General features: G+C 44.2%; 1 protein-coding gene across 1 annotated transcript in view; it reads right to left on the bottom strand.

Moving 5' to 3' along the window:
• celsr3 (cadherin, EGF LAG seven-pass G-type receptor 3) overlaps window positions 1–20000 on the bottom strand; it is a gene marked incomplete at its 5' end in the record, with an annotated part of 135072 nt that overhangs the window by 70068 nt on the left and 45004 nt on the right. Inside the window, one exon of the mRNA XM_080732630.1 lies at window positions 8402–8624. Coding sequence (XP_080588756.1) covers window positions 8402–8624 — 223 coding nt within the window. The remainder of the gene's footprint in view (window positions 1–8401; window positions 8625–20000) is intronic.

Below are 20000 nucleotides of genomic sequence, written 5' to 3'. Positions count from 1 at the left end.
CGACTCTACGTGATCTCAGTATGCTGCGTGGCCTTATTCTGCACTACACTACAGTTCAGGGGCTGTTATAGAGTGAGTTTTTAAAATCTAAATTTCGCATCCACTGGGCCAAGCAAAGTGCTCTGATCAGCTACTTCTCCCTTTGAGTTTGTTTCTCTTCTTGGTTGGTGCATCGCTATGATCCATATGCCCGAAACTGAAGGTTCTGTGGTGCAAAAACTAAGTTTTAATTTTCTGTAATTAATTAATCGCAATTAATCAGTTAAAGTCCCAGCCTTAGTAAAAATGTACCCTCGAAGTGTCTTGCTTAATGGAGTAGTTCACCCCCAAAATGACTTTTTTCCTATTGATAACTCACGCCATAGAGAGTTGAGTTCAATAACATAATTTTTTGTATTTGTCGCATTCCTTAAGCTAGCCTTACACCTAACAACTTTGGTAAGATTGTGGACAGATTTGGGAAAGATTTGGGAAAGACTACCCCTCACACTATAAGATTTGAAAAAGACTCCCCAAAGACTGTAGGATGATTTTTCAAAGATTTCAGTTGTTAGATGTGTATGCTTCTAAAGATTTTGTAAAGACTGGTTCAAGATTCCCTTTTATTTGCTGATATATGCCTATTATATAGCCTTGTGTTCCTAAATAATTTATAATATTATTATAAAGCATTAGGCTAACCATAAATGAAAATAGCCGATCTACAAGCTCAGTCACAGCGCGTCGCATCACAGTATTGCAGTATTGATACTTTTACTTGATTACTTTTTCACATGTGTGCACACACACACAGTCACACACACACCGAGCTCCGCCTTCCTCCCCCAGCCCTCTGTGACTCTCCTCTCTAGTTTGTAGTTTTCTCCTCTCAGCCGACGCAGATCGATCCTATCAACTATTATCAACGACGTTGAATGTTTGGAATAATGGAAACGCGGAGAAATAACTAATAAAGGGCTGTCGTAGTAGCCGCACCAACAACGACCAGGATGGCAGCTCAGGCAGCGTCTTTTGGGGAATGAATGGCTTGGCTTTTGGCTTGTTCTGTTTTGGTTGTAGGCTAGGCTACGTCATTGTATTCATTCAGACTCAGCCCCGATTTGTGAAAATATTAAACCAGTTTGATATTCTCGTAACAGAATCTGGCTCTCAAGTTGGGGTAAAAATCGAGTCGGACCACTACCTCACATTTAACGATTGAGTAACGACTGAGTCACGGGAGCGCGCCGCGACTAGCCTCGATTTTATTACGACTGAGAAATCTTTTCAAAGTTGTTAGATGTAAGAGGGCCTTAAGACAACATTTTTAATTTACCCCCATTGATTCTGGATGGGGACCCAAATACATGGCCCTGGATGGGGACCTGAATGCATGGCACTGGATGGGGAAACCATCATAAATGTACTATAATCAACTTTTTGTCTTAGGAATGCGACAAATACAAAAAAATTATTATTGAACTCAAGTCTCCATGGCGTGAGTAATCAATAGGAAAAAAAAGTCATTTTGGGGGTGAACTACTCTTTAAAGGATCTGTTATGCCTATCCCATTGATTAGCCGGCTCACAGTATATTTGATATTATAATTTCCCCCATTTGACTTCTGAGGAGGCCTTTGGATTTAATTCATTTCAGTATGGAATTCTAAATCAGCTTGCAGAGACGTGAGCGTGTTTTGTACTTTGATCAGGGGTGTCGCACCAAATTCTGGGCCCTGGGTACAAGGATTCACTGTGGGGCCCCTGTGCTTTAACTATTGAAAAATAGCAGATATACAAGCTCACAGCGCTTGTAGATCTGCTATTTTTTTTAAATCATGTCAAATTCTTCTGAGGTTTTTTGAAAAACCTATGTTTCTATGTCAGTGGAGCTCAAACCTTTTCATGTGAAGGACCCCCAAAATGGTATGTATTTGGCCACGGAACCCCATCTCAAAATATTGAGTTCCAGGGACCCCCCAGAAGCAAAATTTGAGCTACAAATGTTCGCTTAAAAAATACATATATTCAAAGATTTGCACACATTTTCACGAATTTTCAAAAATAGCAGATCTACAAGCTCGCAGCGCGGCACTCGGTGCCGCGCTGTGAGCTTGTAAATCTGCTATTTTTCAATAGTTAAAGTATAAAATAATGAAGGCCCCTCCACCACCTTGGGCCCTAGTAACTCAGTCCCACTTCCCTACCCCTTGTGACGCCCCTGGCAGTGATTCCCAAACCGTGTGCCGAGGCACAGCACAGTGGTGTGCCGTGAGACAAGTCCTTGAGATTTTGACTTGCTCATTGGTATGCCTTCTTTGCCTTTGGCGCAAAATGTTTGAAAACCTCTGCTGTTGGTAATACAAACACACTACATTACAATGCCTGGGTATTTGAGTCAGTGACAAAGAGAGTCTTGTCAAAAATAGTGCCTGAAGAAAAGATAGATTGAAATGTCCAATTATATTCTGCGCTGTCAGGCAGAAACCATGTATCTCCATGTTTAATCTTTTAAATGAATGCTTAAATTATAATCTGTTGTATGACAATGCCATGCTAATGCCACAAAAATAGACTCACAAGCTCACAAGCTCACAATACGTCACAGAGAGAGACATAGGGACATATTAGGGACAGAGAGAGCCTACAGTAGGCTATTCCATAAGCGCAATAACCCAGGCCAATGCTGGGTAACGGAACCTGAATACGCAGATCGATGCATTGTCAAGTGACGCGTTGTCAGTGCAACAACCCTGGCAACGGCGGGGAAGTTTTCTGCTTGTATATATTCCACAGCCCTGAGGCTACAGTACAAAGAGTCTGTTTTCTCCACAAAGACCAGAGGGACTTATGATACTGGGGCCAAGGCCAAGTTGACATGTTTATACAGTTGGATCAAAAGCTCCATTAGCTGATTTGAGAGCAGAGCCCTGCGGACAAATCATTTCTCTGGCAGCAACAAGCCAAAAAACATAATCTGGCTACAAAAGATGTCTGTCTTACAAGGGCATTTAATTATCTTCCGGAGTATGGCCGTCATTATAAAACCAGTGAAATAAACTAATGCTTTTGATGGATGAAGTCATAACTCCATGGAGTCAGGTCACTCCAATCAAAACATGTAATATATTTTGAAAACATCTACATTTCAAGCAATTTCATCAGGATAAGTCATTATTTCTTTAATAGCATTCCACTTATATCAGCAGGAATTCGTAAGCGTACTCTCATTTTGAAATCAAAAACGCTTGGAACAACACTGGCATTTTTCTTTTCATGGTGTACATACGGTACTTAAGTAAAATGGGAAACATGGGGTTACATTAATAATGTTCCTGTTGGGCCCAAACTGGAAAACAACAACTGTAGCTAGCAGCAGCCCAGAGCTAACAAATACAACATTGACATCAATGTTCATGTTCTGTGGATGAATTCATCACATGGAATAAAACACCCCAGTGCGCAAGGACCTTTAAGTGGTTAAAATGGTATACAATCTAGAAGGAGAGATGGATGATGGGTTGCTACAGTATGTAAGAAAATCCTGCTAGCCTTCGTGTTTATACAGAAACATAGTGACAGTGATTGGAAGTCAAGGTACAGTAATAGCCACCTCTCTCACAAGGTAATTATTAGAAGTTGCATTGCAGTTATGCATACAGATTTAGTTTACAACAAATGGTGAGAATGCAATGAATGCAAGAAAGGCAACAGCCACCTCTTCTTTTATGAAGTAGAGAGCAATGAAAGGCTAATGGCTATTAGAGTTATATACTGTATGCCATAATTAACCACAGTTTTACTGGTGGAAGGATGAAGGGAAGGTACCATGCAGTGCACCAGGGTGACGTGTGTCTTACTGTATTTAACTATTCAACTACACAAGCTCCCATCACTGTATGTGTCAGTACTGTATGTGCCTATTGTTGAGACACATTCCTGTACAGCTTCTGAATGTTGAATAAGTGCCTGGTTTTGATCAAGAAAACACAAAGCAGCACATAATATGAATGGGTGATTTTCCCACTAATCAATGGTAAAGGGGTGGACACAGCACACACTACCTTAATAGCAGCCCCCAATCAATAAAAGCACATCAAACCATAACATGGCCAGGCAGACATCATGATTCCATCCATATACCAAGCACATCACCTTGGCAACAACCCCAGGCCCCATGTAACCCTGGCAACTACTGTTAGCGGCGAGCACATCACCCATAGCAACCATCCCATAACGTGCCAGACTGGCGTGAAGGAGGTACTTCAGACCTCTCGTGGAAGACCACTTGGCACGTGAGGAGAGAGTGACACGGAGGTGGGCAACGAAGACAAAGCACGGGTGGAGAACAAAGAGGCTGGCCTGCCTAATTGCAGTACTTTTTTTATTTCTCTCATCTGGGGAGCTTGGGACGAGGATGTGCTCAGTAACAGGGGCGTCACACCAAATTCTGGGCCCTGGGTACAAGGATTCACTGTGGGCCCCCCATGAATGTTAACTATTGAAAAATAGCAGATCTACAAGCTCACAGCGCGGCACCGAGTGCCGCGCTGCAAGCTTGTAGATCTGCTATTTTTGAAAAATTGTGAAAATGTGTGCAAGAAACCCATGTTTCCATGTCAGTGATGCTCAAACTTTTTCATGTGAAGGACCCCCAAAATGATAGGAATTTGGCCACGGACCCCCATCTCAAAATATTTAGCTCCAGGGACTACCCCGGAAGCAAAATTTGAGTTACAAATGTTCGCTTAAAAAATACATATTCAAAGATTTGCACACATTTTCACGACTTTTCAAAAATAGCAGATCTACAAGCTTGCAGCGCGGCACTCGGTGCCACGCTGTGAGCTTGTATATCTGCTATTATATCTGCTAAAGTTACTAGGGCCCCTCCACCTTGGGCCCCAGTAACTCAGTCCCACTTTCCTACCCCTTGTGACGCCCCTGCTCAGTAATCTCAAGTTGCAATTCAGTCTAGACATTCAAGTTCCTGTCCCCCCCCACCCCCCCCTCCCCAGGTTGTAACAAACAGCCCTCCAGCACTATTGTTTGTTAACAATCTCATTCAAGGACACAGATTGTGTTTTTGTGCCACTCTGACCACAGAGTGAAGCTGGCAGTTCCAACCTGTGCCTCTCTCCTGTGACAACAACCTGCTTTAAGCAATTTCAACCTGATGCTGGTGTCACTATTTTAGGCATGTCATTGCAGGCGAAAGATTTCCCCAAATTTCTAAACTAGCTAAAATAACATACGTTTATACAAGCTCACATGCCATTCACATGTCATGAGCTTGTAGATTACGTGTAGATTTTTAAATTCATTTCCTGGTCTTTTTGCCTTAATTGATAGTGCAATAGGTATTTATTTATTTATTTATTTGACAGGGACAGTACTCATTGATCGACATGTCAGTTTTCACATGTAAATGAGCCAGAGTTAGCCATCGGCTAATTTTCATCTGTAGTCCCTGGGCAGGCTGTACAAAAGTGGTAAAAGGATATCCATACAAAACATACAATACATTCAATACATACAATACAAGACAAAACAGTGCTGTAGGAACATTTAGGGGACACAAATACAGTATATATGAGTGACAACAGTGACAGATGGAGCAGAGTGTTACTCATGATTCTAAGTTTTACTTGCGTAGACAGGAAACAGGGAGAGAGATGGGGAGTGACATGCAGCAAAGGCTGTCGGGATCGAGACTGGAATCCGCAACACGCTGTCGGCATCAAAGCCTATGAGCCTGAGGTATGCGCAGGGACCTCTAGGCCAGCGGGCACCCCACACGGGCACCCCACGCGTAGATTTATAAATGCTCTGGCCACTATTTACATTTTGTATTGTTTTATGTCCTGCTGACAGTCCCTGTAGCTGCTATGTCCTGGGGTAGTTGCTATTCAAATGTGTATGCCGGTGTAAATAAACATGCATATAAATAACATCTACACAACGAGGCAGGCATGTTTAAAAAATATAACTGTAAAATTCGACAAGGCAATTCGGTTCACAAAGAGTTTATTGCTTGTATTGCCTGCATCTGTTTGTGTTCTGAGTGCAGAGTGAGGTCGATGGGGAAGCTTGGAGGACATGATCTGTAATTCTAAGATGCAGTTTGTCCTGTGCAGCCACAGAAACAGCTACGGTTGTAGCCCCAGGCTTTGCGGCTTCCTGTGTAGTACAGTGTTCCTCTAAGGTGATGCACATCTGTGCCACGCATTTCACAACCTATAACTGATAAAAGAAGGAGCAAGGCTGTGTCAAGAAGATATTGTACTCACATTTAATGTGGTTGTGACACTGCTCCATCGCTGAACGCAACCATTGAGATAATCTATGTATTTAAGCAGAGCGACGCTCACTATTGCAGTCAGCTCCTCCCCAAACTCCCACTATCTCCCCATCGCCCTCGACTAGAATTTACATCATAGCTACATACAGGATTTAGTCTCTGCCCTGTGGTGGTGAGAAAAGTCACAACGGCAAATTAAAATGCTTAATAGATTTTGCGATAAATGGCTTTAATCTCAAGGAGATGACAGACTGTCCTGACTGACTGAACTTTTGTTTGGGGTAGTTTAAGAAAACGGTGTGGGAGCGCCCGCTGGCCAGTGGGATCAGATGTCTTATTATTTTGCAATTGACTTCTTTGCATTTTACCCATCCTAACTATTGGGAGCTGTGTTCACAGGAGCAGGTAGGTGTTCAGTGTCTCTCTCAGGGACACCTCAACACAAATCCAGGAGGAGACCAGGGATCTTCCGGCTCCCAAATCTACCTCCGCTCTACCTCCTGAGCCACAGCCACCCTAACAACATTTGATTACTCAATGTAGCATCGCTAACTTTACAGCCATTCCCAGTGCTCCCAATGAAAGCCAACAGAATGTATGCACAATTTACCATTCCATTAAAGCTCGAGCTACTACAGAGACTAATAGGGAGGAAGGTCAGTCATTCATTGGTGGCACGGAAAAACTGTGCGGTGCCGGTGACCCTTTGACAGAGAACAGCATAAAGCAAACAGAGAGGCAGCTTCAAAAGCTATCCTCAGAAGGGTGGATATGTGAGAGGCATAAACAGGATAAGAGGAATTAAAGAGACTGGAGGAATGAAATAGGAATGAGAGAGAGAGAGAGAGAGAGAGAGAGAGAGAGAGAGAGAGAGAGAGATTTTAAGACCAATAAACAGAGAGAGAGAGGCAGACTGATAAAGGAACAGAAAGTGGGGAGTGGCAGGACATTGAGAAAGAGACTGGGCGTGTCAGAGGGGAGAGCGTGTGGGAGAGAAAGAAGATATCAGATAAACAAGTGAAACGAAGGATGAAAGGAGACTTATAAGCGGTGAGAGGCAGAGGAGAGCAGAGAGAAAATGGTATCCATGGTATCCAAATCAAAAGGACGGATCAAATGACGGAGACGGAGATGAAATAGAGATAGAATGGAAGAATATAAAGTGAGAGAACACAGAGAGAAAGTGACTGATGGAGAGACAGATAGAGAATGAAAACCAGAGAGACTGAGAGAAGAAACCAGAGAGAGATGGAGACTAACACTTTATTTGCTAGTGTCGATCCAAATAGACCCTGACACTTTGTGTATAATGATCTATCTAGTTCAGCAATGACGAAGCATTTTATTAAAGAGAAACCAACCACAAAGAAAAGCTATCTTATTATTGTAAATGGTGACAGCTGCGTAATTTATGCTAACACGCTTTTGTATCATATCCCAGGAGCAAAAATCTTTTTTCAACCACATGAATCCTAGTATCCCTATTCTGGGGCAAACATTCAGCAAAGATAGCAGCCCTAAACAAGCTCACAATGCATCACAATGTGGCACATTGTGACCTTGCAGATCGTCTATTTTCAGTGATTTTGTGTAAAGGGAAATAAGGAGTGGGCCAAGGATAAAGCCCTTGGGGTCCTGGTCAATTAACCGGTAGGTTTATTATAAGGATTCCAGTGATGATATATGTGATTTCACCAAATTTCCAACAAAATCATGGTAGCCCATCTACCAGATATCACAAGGATTCTGAAAATCCAGGTGCACAAAAGCAAAAACAATCCACCCTGTGCACGTGGAGCTATTACACCTGCCCTATATACATTCATTCAGGGAATTGATCCAATGGAGACAGGTCAGTTTTAAAGTTAGGTTATCTAGGCCAGTGTTTCTCAAACTTTTACATATCAAGGTTTCCCCTTAACTCTGATAGTATATAAATGGAACCAAATGGACCCGTCAGGGTTCATTTGGTTCCATTTGTCAGAGTTACAGACTTGTATGGGTCTACTTAGACCATCCTAAAGGAACCACTGATCTAGGCTGTCAAGAAAGCATAGATCAAATCACCAATGGCACCAAATCCTTTAAGAGGCCAAGACAAGTCCAATTCTTTGTACTCACGTCAGGGAGATGGAGAGGTGAAACCTCTGCCGCAGACCTCGGAACATGGCGAAGGACTTGGGCGGGAATGAGCGGGCGGTAACGGCACAGTAGGGCCGCTCGTAGCCCCCAGCGGGGCACTCACACCTGAATCCTCCTCCTGACAGCTCCCGACAGGTCCCCCCGTTACGACACACCCCGGGAACACACCTGCCCTGCCTGCGGTCCACCTCACAGCGGTCACCTGGTGGGTAACAGATGTCATGTTAGCAATGTTTCTTCAAGGTCCAGGGTGTTTGTTGTCACCTGGCACCTGCATACACAATACGGCTGTCAGCAGCATTATACAGGCAGCGTGTTTTCAAGGTTCTCAATACTAATAGGAATAAAAATAGGTCAGAGAACAGATATCTGTGTTTCGGCAAAGCCACAATATTCTAATATCACATTATTAACATTTGTTACACAAAAACCAAGCCATTTATTATTATATTTCATGACACAAAATGTATTCATTATTAATTTGATGCATTGTGGAAATCTAAGTACTACAAGTAAGTACACTAATCGCATCTTGGCATTTCTACACAACTGCTGTAGACCAAATCACTTAATCCCAGCACCATAGCTGTCACTGTGCTGCACCCAAACTACATAATGTATGTGCTGTTTGAGTATAGAAGCAGCTTGTATACAGTATGTATACTTTAAAAGTTGTTGCCAGTGTTAAAGATACCAATAAAAATTGTTGTTCTTCCATCCTGTCAAGAGTGTGTTAAAATGGAAAAAGCTACACAAACAGACGCGCACAGGAAGATAAACACAGAAATTGGCTGCCAGTCAAACAACTGCTATTCTACAGACCCAGGAACTCTAACCTTCCCAACACACCCACGCACCTATCAACACACATACACATACACACACATATACACAGAGACACACAGAGACACACGCACACATACACGCACACATACACGCACACACACGCACGCACGCACGCACGCACGCACGCACGCACGCACGCACGCACGCACGCACGCACGCACGCACGCACGCACGCACGCACGCACACACACACACACACACACACACACACACACACACACACACACACACACACACAAGGTTCCCCCTGTCCTTGAGCACATTTGCACACACATGCTGTGTGACTTGATGCAAACAAAGACATGCATGCCTGCGCACATGCATGCCTGCAGTGCGCACACGCGTGCGCCCACACACACACACACACACACACACACACACACGCTTGTAAATGAAGCAGACAGCTGTGAAACTAGCCTACAGACACACAATCCTTAAGGATCACTGTTCAGAAGCCCGCTGAGACAAACACACACACGCGCGCACGCACGCACGCACACACTCACACTCACACACACTATTAAACAAAAATGCACGTGGGTACATTTAACACACAACCACATTCTTTCTGTCTTTCTCTCACATACAAATTTACTAACACACACACACACACACACACACACACATGCGTGTGCAGACTGCGCACGTACAGGCAGAGCAATCATCATCCAGACAGATGACTGCCCCCCTCCAGGCTGTGTGTTTATGCCGTCTATTGGCACATTGCGCGTTTTGAGATGCCAGAGTTCCCACTGGCACTGTCCTCACAGTATGCGCGCACGCACGCACGCACGCACGCACGCACGCACGCACGCACGCACGCACACACACACACACACACACACACACACACACACACACACACACACACACACACACACACACACACACACACACACACACACACACACACACACAGAGGTGTTAAAACATTTAGAACGCTGCGTCTACAAGCATCAAAGGTTCAACCTGCTGTCATGATGACCTCCTCCTCCCTCTCTCCTCCCACCCCTCAATTACTCCCTCTCTCCCTCCCTCCGTCTTCTTTTCAGTCTATCCCTCCCTCTCCCCTGCCCCATCCCTCTCCACCATCACTCTCCTCCCTCTATCCTTCCAATTCCATCCCTCCCTCTCCTTTCCCACTCCCCCTAGTTCTCCCTCCATTCCTTAAGTTCTAATCTAGACCACTGTTTCCCAAACGGTGGGTCCCATCCTCTCCTCTACCCCTCCTTCGTTCCTCCCCTCTCCCAAGGCGGGCCATTCTGCTGCCAGCTGGAGCTGACAAGCGCTGTAACACTGCACCGACACACACACACACACACACACACACACACACACACACACACACACACACACACACACACACACACACACACACACACACACACACACGCACGCACACACACACACACACACACACACACACACACACACAATCATTTGACTGTGTACACACGTTTTATGAACACTACCAATTTAATCACACACACATATATACTAGTCTCTCTCTGTTATGCACACCCTCCTGTGGGCAGCTTCATCAATATTAGAATGAATAAACAGAAATTAATACAAGTTAATTATGGGAACGATGAGACCAAGATACTTCACACACACACACACACACACACACACACACACACACACACACACACACACACACACACACACACACACACACACACACACACACACACACACACACACACACACACACACACACACACAAAGTAATTATGCACCCACTCCCATAAACAGGCTGGCTGACTGACTGACTGACAAAATCTGTTCCATAGATGCAGACAGATTGACACAAATCGAAGACAAAATGTAAACATCAGACAGAAAGAAAAACTGACTTACAAACACAATGAAAAGACACACACACATGCGCAAGCGCACACACACACACACACACACACACACACACACACACACACACACACACACACACACACACACACACACACACACACACACACACACACACACACACACACACACAGAAACACACACACACACACACACACACACACACACACACACACACACACACACACACACACACACACACACAGAAACACACACACAGAGACAGCAGACATGAGATCATACCCTGAGCTCAGACTCAGTTCTCTCATGTTACATTAGGCAGTTGTCCAGACTCCAGACAGTACTGACTCCTCCACAGCAGCACTGCTCTTTGTCCCAACTAGCATAAAATACACTCACGCAGATGCACACAAATATTATGCACACACACATAGCTTGACTTTCAGCATCTGTCCTATACTAATTTGCTCACAAGAGATTGTGATTGCTTTAGTTGAATCCACAGTTAAACAGCAGAAGTACTCAAATATCTTAATGTCTTAATTGCTGCCGTGACCTCAGCCTTTTTACTATTCATTGCAGCGGTGAAGAAACATTTAGAAACATACAGGGCAATTCATCACATCACATGTATGTCTTACTTATGGATACAGAAAGCATTGTCTTTTCCACAAAGACAGGCTTCCAATTAAAGCAGAAATGGAGCAAAACTTTACAATTTAGAGAGGCAGTCCCCTGTACCACTAATCTGTGTACATTATCCTATGCATTAATTACCACATGTCTGTGTACATAATTGTATGCATTACAGTAGTCTGTGTATCTATTCTATGCAGGATCATGGTTCTCGTTTACACATCAGGTGTATTTTCTGCCACATTTTTCGTTATAATTGTTTTAATCCAGTTCCTTAAACACGGGTATGTTTATACATTTCGAGCACTAGACAGACTATTTATTTGTTAACTATCAAAAATTATGCTTTTGCCCTTGTCCATCTGAGTGTATCTATCTATGTGTCACTGAATCCATCTCAGGCCCTGCTCAGAATCTGCAAAGGCTGCAATCATCCTTCTGAAGACTCTATGTAGAAATACTTGTCTGTTATTACTGCATCCGTAAAACTCGCCATTTCAGCACCAAGGACAGTGTCACTGTCAGCATCCACAACAGTATTGTTGCATTTAGATCTGTCCAGTTCGACCACCCTCCGAAACCAGCAGCTGTGTTGGTTTCAAGTTGCCCTTTGGGCTTTTTCCCAAAGCCCACAAACTGATAATCGCCACCGTCCTTCTCTAACAGAATCTTACGTCAGCTAAGGTCCAATAGGAGCAAGGCCCCGACAAGCCTGTCATGGCTACCGTAATTATCGTTGTCCAGCATTTTGATGTGATAGCCTTGTTGGTGTTGCAGTATGTCCATTTGGCGTTTCCTGGTAAATGAACATTAGCAAACAGGTGTCGTAGCGAGAGCTACCTGTCTTATTGACTTTAGTTTCATCACTACAGGCAGGGGAGATGTATCAATTAGATCAAGTCTTTTGAACTATTCACCAACACGATTTCATCTATTTAGTGCTTCCATTCGGCTGCAACATTAACCATATGAACCCTGGTGTCCCGGTTCTAGGTATGTCATAATAGACAAACATCCTGCAAAAGATCTACAAGCTCACACAATCTTGAGGGGAAAAAAGGAGGGGACCCAGTACAGACCCCTGGGAGCCCCCGGCCTAGGAAGCAGTTTAAGTTGGTAAGCTTGTGACCAAGATTTCATGGTTTCATGGTGAGAACATACTCAGGCGGGGAGTTTATATCGATTTGTACCACCAATTTCCCCCACTGCGCCTGTCATAAAGCACAGCACATACAATGTTTCTGACTCCTGACCACCCCAGAAATAAGGCCAGTACACAGAAGCATGTCGGTGATTACTGACTCATGACTTGCTGCTATTTGAAGCGTTTTCCTAGGCTGGAACGGGATTTGTGAGATTGTGTTTGCTGCGGCGCACTGGCAGATCCACACACACACACACACGTTCGCACGCGCGTACGCACGCACACGCACGCGCACACGCACACACACACACACACACACACACACACACACACACACACACACACACTTTAAAGTGCATTCATACCACACCCACACCTATCAGCACATCATTCCGCATACACACAAACCCACACAAAGAATTTTAAGTGCACTCATAACACACCCAAACTCACTAGTATATCAAAAGACCCTCCTCCCCTTTCCCACAAAGATGCAAATACACACACACACACACACACACACACACACACACACACACACACACACACACACACACACACACACACACACACACACACACACAAATACTCTTCTGTTGTGTTACGTCTTGCCTTCCCGGTCTTTATTCTAAAATAACATTCGCCGCAATCTATCCTTCCTCTAGTCTTCCTCTCATCCCATTCCTTCCTTCCTACTCTTCCCCTCCCTCATCCATCCTTCCATTCCTCTTTCCAGCCATAGCATACATAATCACTCCACACTATTCTATTCTTTTATCCTTCTCTTCCACCCCTCTTTTTCCTTGCGTCATCTTGTCGTTTTTCTCCCCCTCTCTATTCTTCTTTTTCTTTGTGGCGTTAATGCATTCTCTCCACCCCTTCATTCAGAGCGATGTTTTATTCATCAAAGCCACCGTTCCTCTCATGCACCCCTCTGGCATCCGCTTCGCCCCCTAACACCACCCACCCAACCAACCAACCCCACCCTGCATGCACACGCACACGCACACGCACACACACACACACACACACACACACACACACACACACACACACACACACACACACACACACACACACACACACACACACACACACGGCTCATCCCCACAGGGCCAACTCTCTCAATTCCCCTCTCTCTCTCTTTTCTGCAAATCTTCTCAGTTCAACTCTATTCTTTCTCTTTCCTTTCACTGCTTTCTCTCTCTTTCTCTCTCACTCATGTCTCCCTCTCAGCTTCTCTGCACGCGCCTCTGTATTATATTTCTCCACATAGCAAAAGCATTGTTTCATTAACTGTCAAGGTGTGTGTCAGGTGAGGACCCAGATGAACAACAACAAAGCCAGGCAGGTCAAGTCCAGTAATAATGCACTGAACAAAAGCGCAAAGGTTTACAAGAAGTGAGACAAGCAAACGCAACAGGGTACAGCAAACAAACACATGAAACACTAACACCATCTAACTGGTAGAGAACTGAAGGGGTGAGCTGGTTCAAATACAGAGATGGTGTTGATGATGCAACAATGATCAGGTCTGTGGAACGCAGGGGTGGCGCGATCTGATTGGTTGACGGGGAATGAGGTGAGATGAAACGACTGGCAGCACTGACAAGGAAACAGAGGTGCAGGTAATGGTGAGTATATTTGACTGTGGCCAGAGGGAAAGGAAAGACAGAAATAAAACAGAGAGATTGTGCACCATTGCGTATGCTGTACGTTCCTTCTATATAATATTGTCTCTCACTCTGACCATTTTACTGCTTCGCAGTCCTTCCATCTCATCATTCCTTCCTTGTCTCTTTCAGCTTTTTCAGCATATATGCTCTCACTGCATCCCTCCATTTATCTCCCTCCTCCGAAATAATTCACTTTCTCCATCACGTTTTAGCCAACTCGCCTGCTCACTCCCTCTCTCACTCTGTCTGGCTCTCTCTGGCTTTCTGAAACTAATGTGCCCCAACCCTCTCTTACCCATGGGCCATCACTGTCCTTCCATTTGTGTTCAAATGGAACCAAATGGAACCTTAAGGGTCCATTTGGTTAAGCCGAAGGTAACTTCGATGGTCTTGCTTATCCAATGTCCCGCTGGCACGACCTGGGGGAGCCTCTGCCAAGTGCTATGAATATCCCTGGTCTTCTCTGCAGACGAATACTGTGCCGGTGTGCCCTATAGCCTGAAGCAGAAGCCCTTGCACCAAAATGGTTGATGGCGCCATGAACAGCGCCTTCTGGATCATAGCTCTCTGCCTGAAGCCCACCCTTATCCACCTCCTAGTCCTAGTGGGAATCGCCCCCCTGCCGGCCTCCACCCAGAAAGCCTAGAAAGATGACACTATCACACCGCACTGACAGCTGTGCCACCAAGCAGACCCAAGTCCCGCCACCCCTACAATAAGGTGGCATAAGAGATGCTCCATTCTATACCTGGGATCTGTCTATTAACGCATGCCTAGCAGCATCTTGGAAGCAGTAGTGGGAGACGACCAGGCCCACACAAATCCATCGTTACAGCTGGGACCCGGGAGGTGACAAAGTTGAAGACCTACCACACCGGCAATGAACCCGGCTGAACCAGTGGGGCTTGGCAGAGTGCAGCGAGCCTGAGCAGAATGCCAAGCATATAATTAACACCTGCCTCTTCTACAGACCACCTTCATAAGCTGGCCTTCATAAGCTGGACATCTGGCTATACAGGAAAGAAGATTCTCTCTTCCCATTTCTTACATACCGTGCATTCATTTCACTGTATCAACTTTGTCTTAATTGAGTCGCCATCCAAACTAACGTGATTAATTCTTCACCTCTCTCTCTCTCATTCTCTCTCTCTTTATTCTTTGCGAAACTCATCCACACTACCCAACTTGGCTTTTCAAAATAAATTAATTTTCTAGACACCTAGCTCTCTCTCCCCGTTCCCCTCCTTTCACTCTCTCTCAGATATTTTGTGCTGTGCGTGCGTGAACATCTCTGTTCACCAAAGCATGTCTCATAAGATAATTCTTGATGTAACAGTTATCTGTTCATCACTCCTACAAGTGATCTCAATCCCACCTTGATTGTTTCTCTATTCTCTGTTCTTTCTTATCATCCACAAACCAATCTGATCTCCATTTCACTCTTTCTCAGTTTATCTTCTACACTCTCCAGTTACTTCTTTCTAAATGTACTTCTTTCTAAATAGGAATACACATTCCCCTGTTCTCTCTGTATTTTCTCCGTTCTCTCTCTTTCTCTCTCTCTCTTGAAAACCACTGGTTTAGAGATTGACGTCTAGACCCACATGAAGCGTTTTAAAGCTGCTAGGAATCGAATCCCAACAGAGCTGTCTGTGTCTCCCTATCCTATTTTACTTTCTTTCTTCTAACCTGTCTTACTCTCATGCAGTTATCTCGTCTCAGTCTTTGTGCTATGCTGTTATGCCCTTCTATACATTTCTCTATACAGAGGCGCCTGCAGAATTTGATCACTATGTGCAATATGCACACACGCACGCATGCACGCACGCACGCACACAAACACACAACAGTAGCACTGGTTGTGCGTACTCTGTACGGCTGCAGACGCCAGTCTCTAGTCTACCGATGAAGTTTATCTCAGGTCTGTCTCCTTTATCCTTTCTCTCGTTCTCTGTCTCCCATTATTCCTTCTACCACTTCCCATTTCCTCCTCTCCAATCGAATTTAATCTCAATCTCGCTCTCTCTCACCTCTGCATTCCTCTGCAGCATATCCACTACAGTGCATTACGTTACTTCAGATAACCTGCATAATGTGTCTATCTCACTTCCCCTGAGTCTCTTATGAAATAATGTATTGCAAATAAATGGGTTTTCTTTTTGGTCTGTCCTCTGGTCTATATTCTCTCTGGGATCTTCTCTTTCATTTTAATGTACTGGCTTCTTTTATTCCCATTGCACATCGTTGATACAAGCTTGACAGCTTAGTTCAGATATAACCACTCACCATACCACTGTCAATGCTTGCCTGCATTGTCTATTACCAGCTTAGGCCATATTATGTAAATAAACAGATAATTATTCTCTTATTTCTTTGCAGCAAAGTGATTAAAATGTTACCAAAATGGCTGGAATAATTGCTTGAATGATTGTTGCTTAAACATCATTAGACGGTTATGGGCGTTTGGATTTCGTAAATCAATATTTTCTCCAGGGACTATTTTCAGCTAGACTTTTCAAATCAATCAGCGCTTTAAAATACATTTCACTACAACTATCTCAAATGTCAAGCCTCTGAAAGGAGATTTTCATACAATGCAGAAATTAATGGAACCCAATGGTTTCCTCGACAGTCAAACAAGCATCAGCAGTAATGTCAAGTAATGAGTTTATTATCGGTAAGGTCCATTAAGTGTTGGGCTTCAACAGAGGTTTTCCATGTAGCCTACCGTACATGTATTAGTCTAGCAACAATATACTTTGCAATAGCCCCTACTGTTTTAGCATGTATCTTCTGAGCACCGAAGGCTTAAAAAAAGACAAGAGTTGGTTGGAGGTAGAGCTGTATTTCACTGTTCTAGGAGCAGTCTTCCTTTCATCCTGTATGCGGTTTCAATGTCATATCGTTTTATTGCTTCTCACTAAGCCGTATGGGCTGACTTCACTGACATGGATTTAGTGTAGTCTAACACCGGTGTCTGTAAACACTCAATACCTCACAGTAATAGAAGAAGACCTGATATTTGGATAGCAGGAAAACACCCTAAGACCATGTTATCTCATGTGACCCTCCAGGGAGACCAGACGAAGTTTGAGATCTCCTCTACAAGACTCAACATCACATCAAGGAGGGGGGAAAAGTCTTCACATTTAATATAAATTATTTCTGAATAGTTTGTTATTTTTGGTAAGTTTATCTTTCAATATTGTTATAACCCTATTTGTGTATTAGTTACAAATTACAGGAGGATGTTTATAGCTGATAAAAGACACAACATATTAAATTATCAAAATCAAAGAACGAAACAAGCTACAACTGTGCAGCTAACAAAAACATACAAAGAAATATTGATATAGAAGTTCCGGTTAAAACCCAACAAAAGAACCTCTTTTGTGGCCCAAACCCACTGACTGACATCTATCACAAGCCCCAACACACAGCTGCTGGCCTGGGTTTGAATCCCTCCGGAGCATTCACCCCGTACCTCATCTATGCTGTCTCTCTCTGTCAACATTCCTATATACCTCCCTGCCGTCTCAATAAAGACAGAACCCATGCCTTAACCCTCGTCTATGAAAGCAATCAATGCAGTTTTAGAAGGGAAACAAAAAAACACACACACACACACACACAAAAAAACACACATCAATTCCAACCACACAGACGAGGTTTCAGGGAAGGGATGAAGGGTATTAGCTCTGAGGGTAGAGCAACGGAGGGAAAAAGAAAGGACTGGGGGAGTGAGAGGGAGAGGAATGAGGGTTGGAAGATGTCTGGAGATTTCTCTGTGTTGCAGAATCAATCCAGTGTTGGTTTTGTTTGGTCTCTCTCCCCCTTTCTTCTTGTCTTCCTTCCTGTGACCGCCTGCAGCACTGAAGCAATACGGCTGCACCAGCCGCCCACGCAGACACACACAGACACAAGTAAACCCCCCAAAACTTTGCCTGGATCACCAACCTCATCCATCCCTCCCTCCACCTCTCAGTCTCCCAGGTGCTCTCCCTCTCAGGTCGGCCGCAGGGGCGTCACAAGGGGGGGAAAGTGGGACTGAGTTACTAGGGCCCAAGGTGTAGGGGCCTGGAATTATTTTATACTTTAGCTATTGAAAAATAGCAGATATACAAGCTCTCAGCGCGGCACCGAGTGCCGCGCTGCGAGCTTGTAGATCTGCTATTTTTTTAAAGTCGCTTAAAAAAAAGTTTCTTAAGCGAACTCAAATGTTGCTTCTGGGGGGACCCTGGAACTAAATATTTTGAGATGGGGGTCCGTGGTCAAATACATATCATTTTGGGGGTCCTACATGTGAAAAGGTTTGAGCACCGCTGACATAGAAACATAGGTTTAAAAAAAAAAAAAAACTTCACGATTTTTCAAAAATAGTAGATCTACAAGTTCGCAGCGTGGCACTCGGTGCTGCGCTGTGAGCTTGTATATCTGCTATTTTTCAATAGTTAAAGCACAAAATGTGAGTGAATCCTTGTACCCAGGGCCCAGAATTTGGTGCGACACCCCTGGTTGGCCGTCTCGCCATCCCATCATTATCATTCTCATGCTCTGTTTCTCTCTCTCTCGCTTTATTATTTTTTGCTTCCATATCTCTTTTCCTCTGCTCCCTCCAATCTTTCCAGCACCTCCCCCCATTGTTTGTCTTTAATTTCTCATCTTTCTTCCAGTCAACATCCAAAATATTGCTTTATGTTCCTTTCCATTACTCTTCCCATTTCTCCCTTATTCTTTTGCCTTTCCCCATTCTCCGTCTGTCATTCTCCCTGTTGTCCTCTCTAGGTCAAACTCCACCTCTTTCACTCATTCATCTCCTGTTCTCTGTTGTTTTTCTTGCACTGCCTTTCTGTTGTCCCTCTTTTCATAAACCATGCCTCTTCCTCTCTCTCTCTCTCTCTCTCTCTCTCTCTCTCTCTCTCTCTCTCTCTCTCTCTCTCTCTCTGTGTTTTTTTAGGGTGCTCTGGGGTTATTGTCACACCTCCAGCCCCGTTTTGATCCAGAATGAAAGGGAACACCACATACACCCTACAGTACATGCACACAGACATGCTACAGTACACTCTCCTACAGTAACATCTACCCTGGCCTCTATCAACCACAGCCTAGGAAAAAAACAAGCAATGCCCCATGGGGGATAATATATAGGAGAGAAGGCAGAGAGGGTGAGAAAATAAAGAAAAAGATAAGTGAGTAATATAGAAAAACCACGCCCAGTATGAATGAGCGATGCCTTTTATGAGTTAATTTTCGCTAAGCTACCGCATATTACCAATTAGTAGCCCGGGCGGAAAACTGCGGCCAAGTCTCATATATATCGGCCGGGGGGTCCGACCCCATTTTGTGAATTAACGGCCTGTCTTAAATAACCCCCAGGTTCGTTTAAGGGCCTGCGTTGTTTGCAATTTATTTCAACTTGCCGGTAATTTATGTTGCATGACGG

This window comes from Nannobrachium achirus, assembly GCF_963921795.1.
Source record: "Nannobrachium achirus genome assembly, chromosome: 9".
NCBI classification, from domain to species: domain Eukaryota; kingdom Metazoa; phylum Chordata; class Actinopteri; order Myctophiformes; family Myctophidae; genus Nannobrachium; species Nannobrachium achirus.
This window is presented reverse-complemented; position numbering and strand designations above follow the sequence as displayed.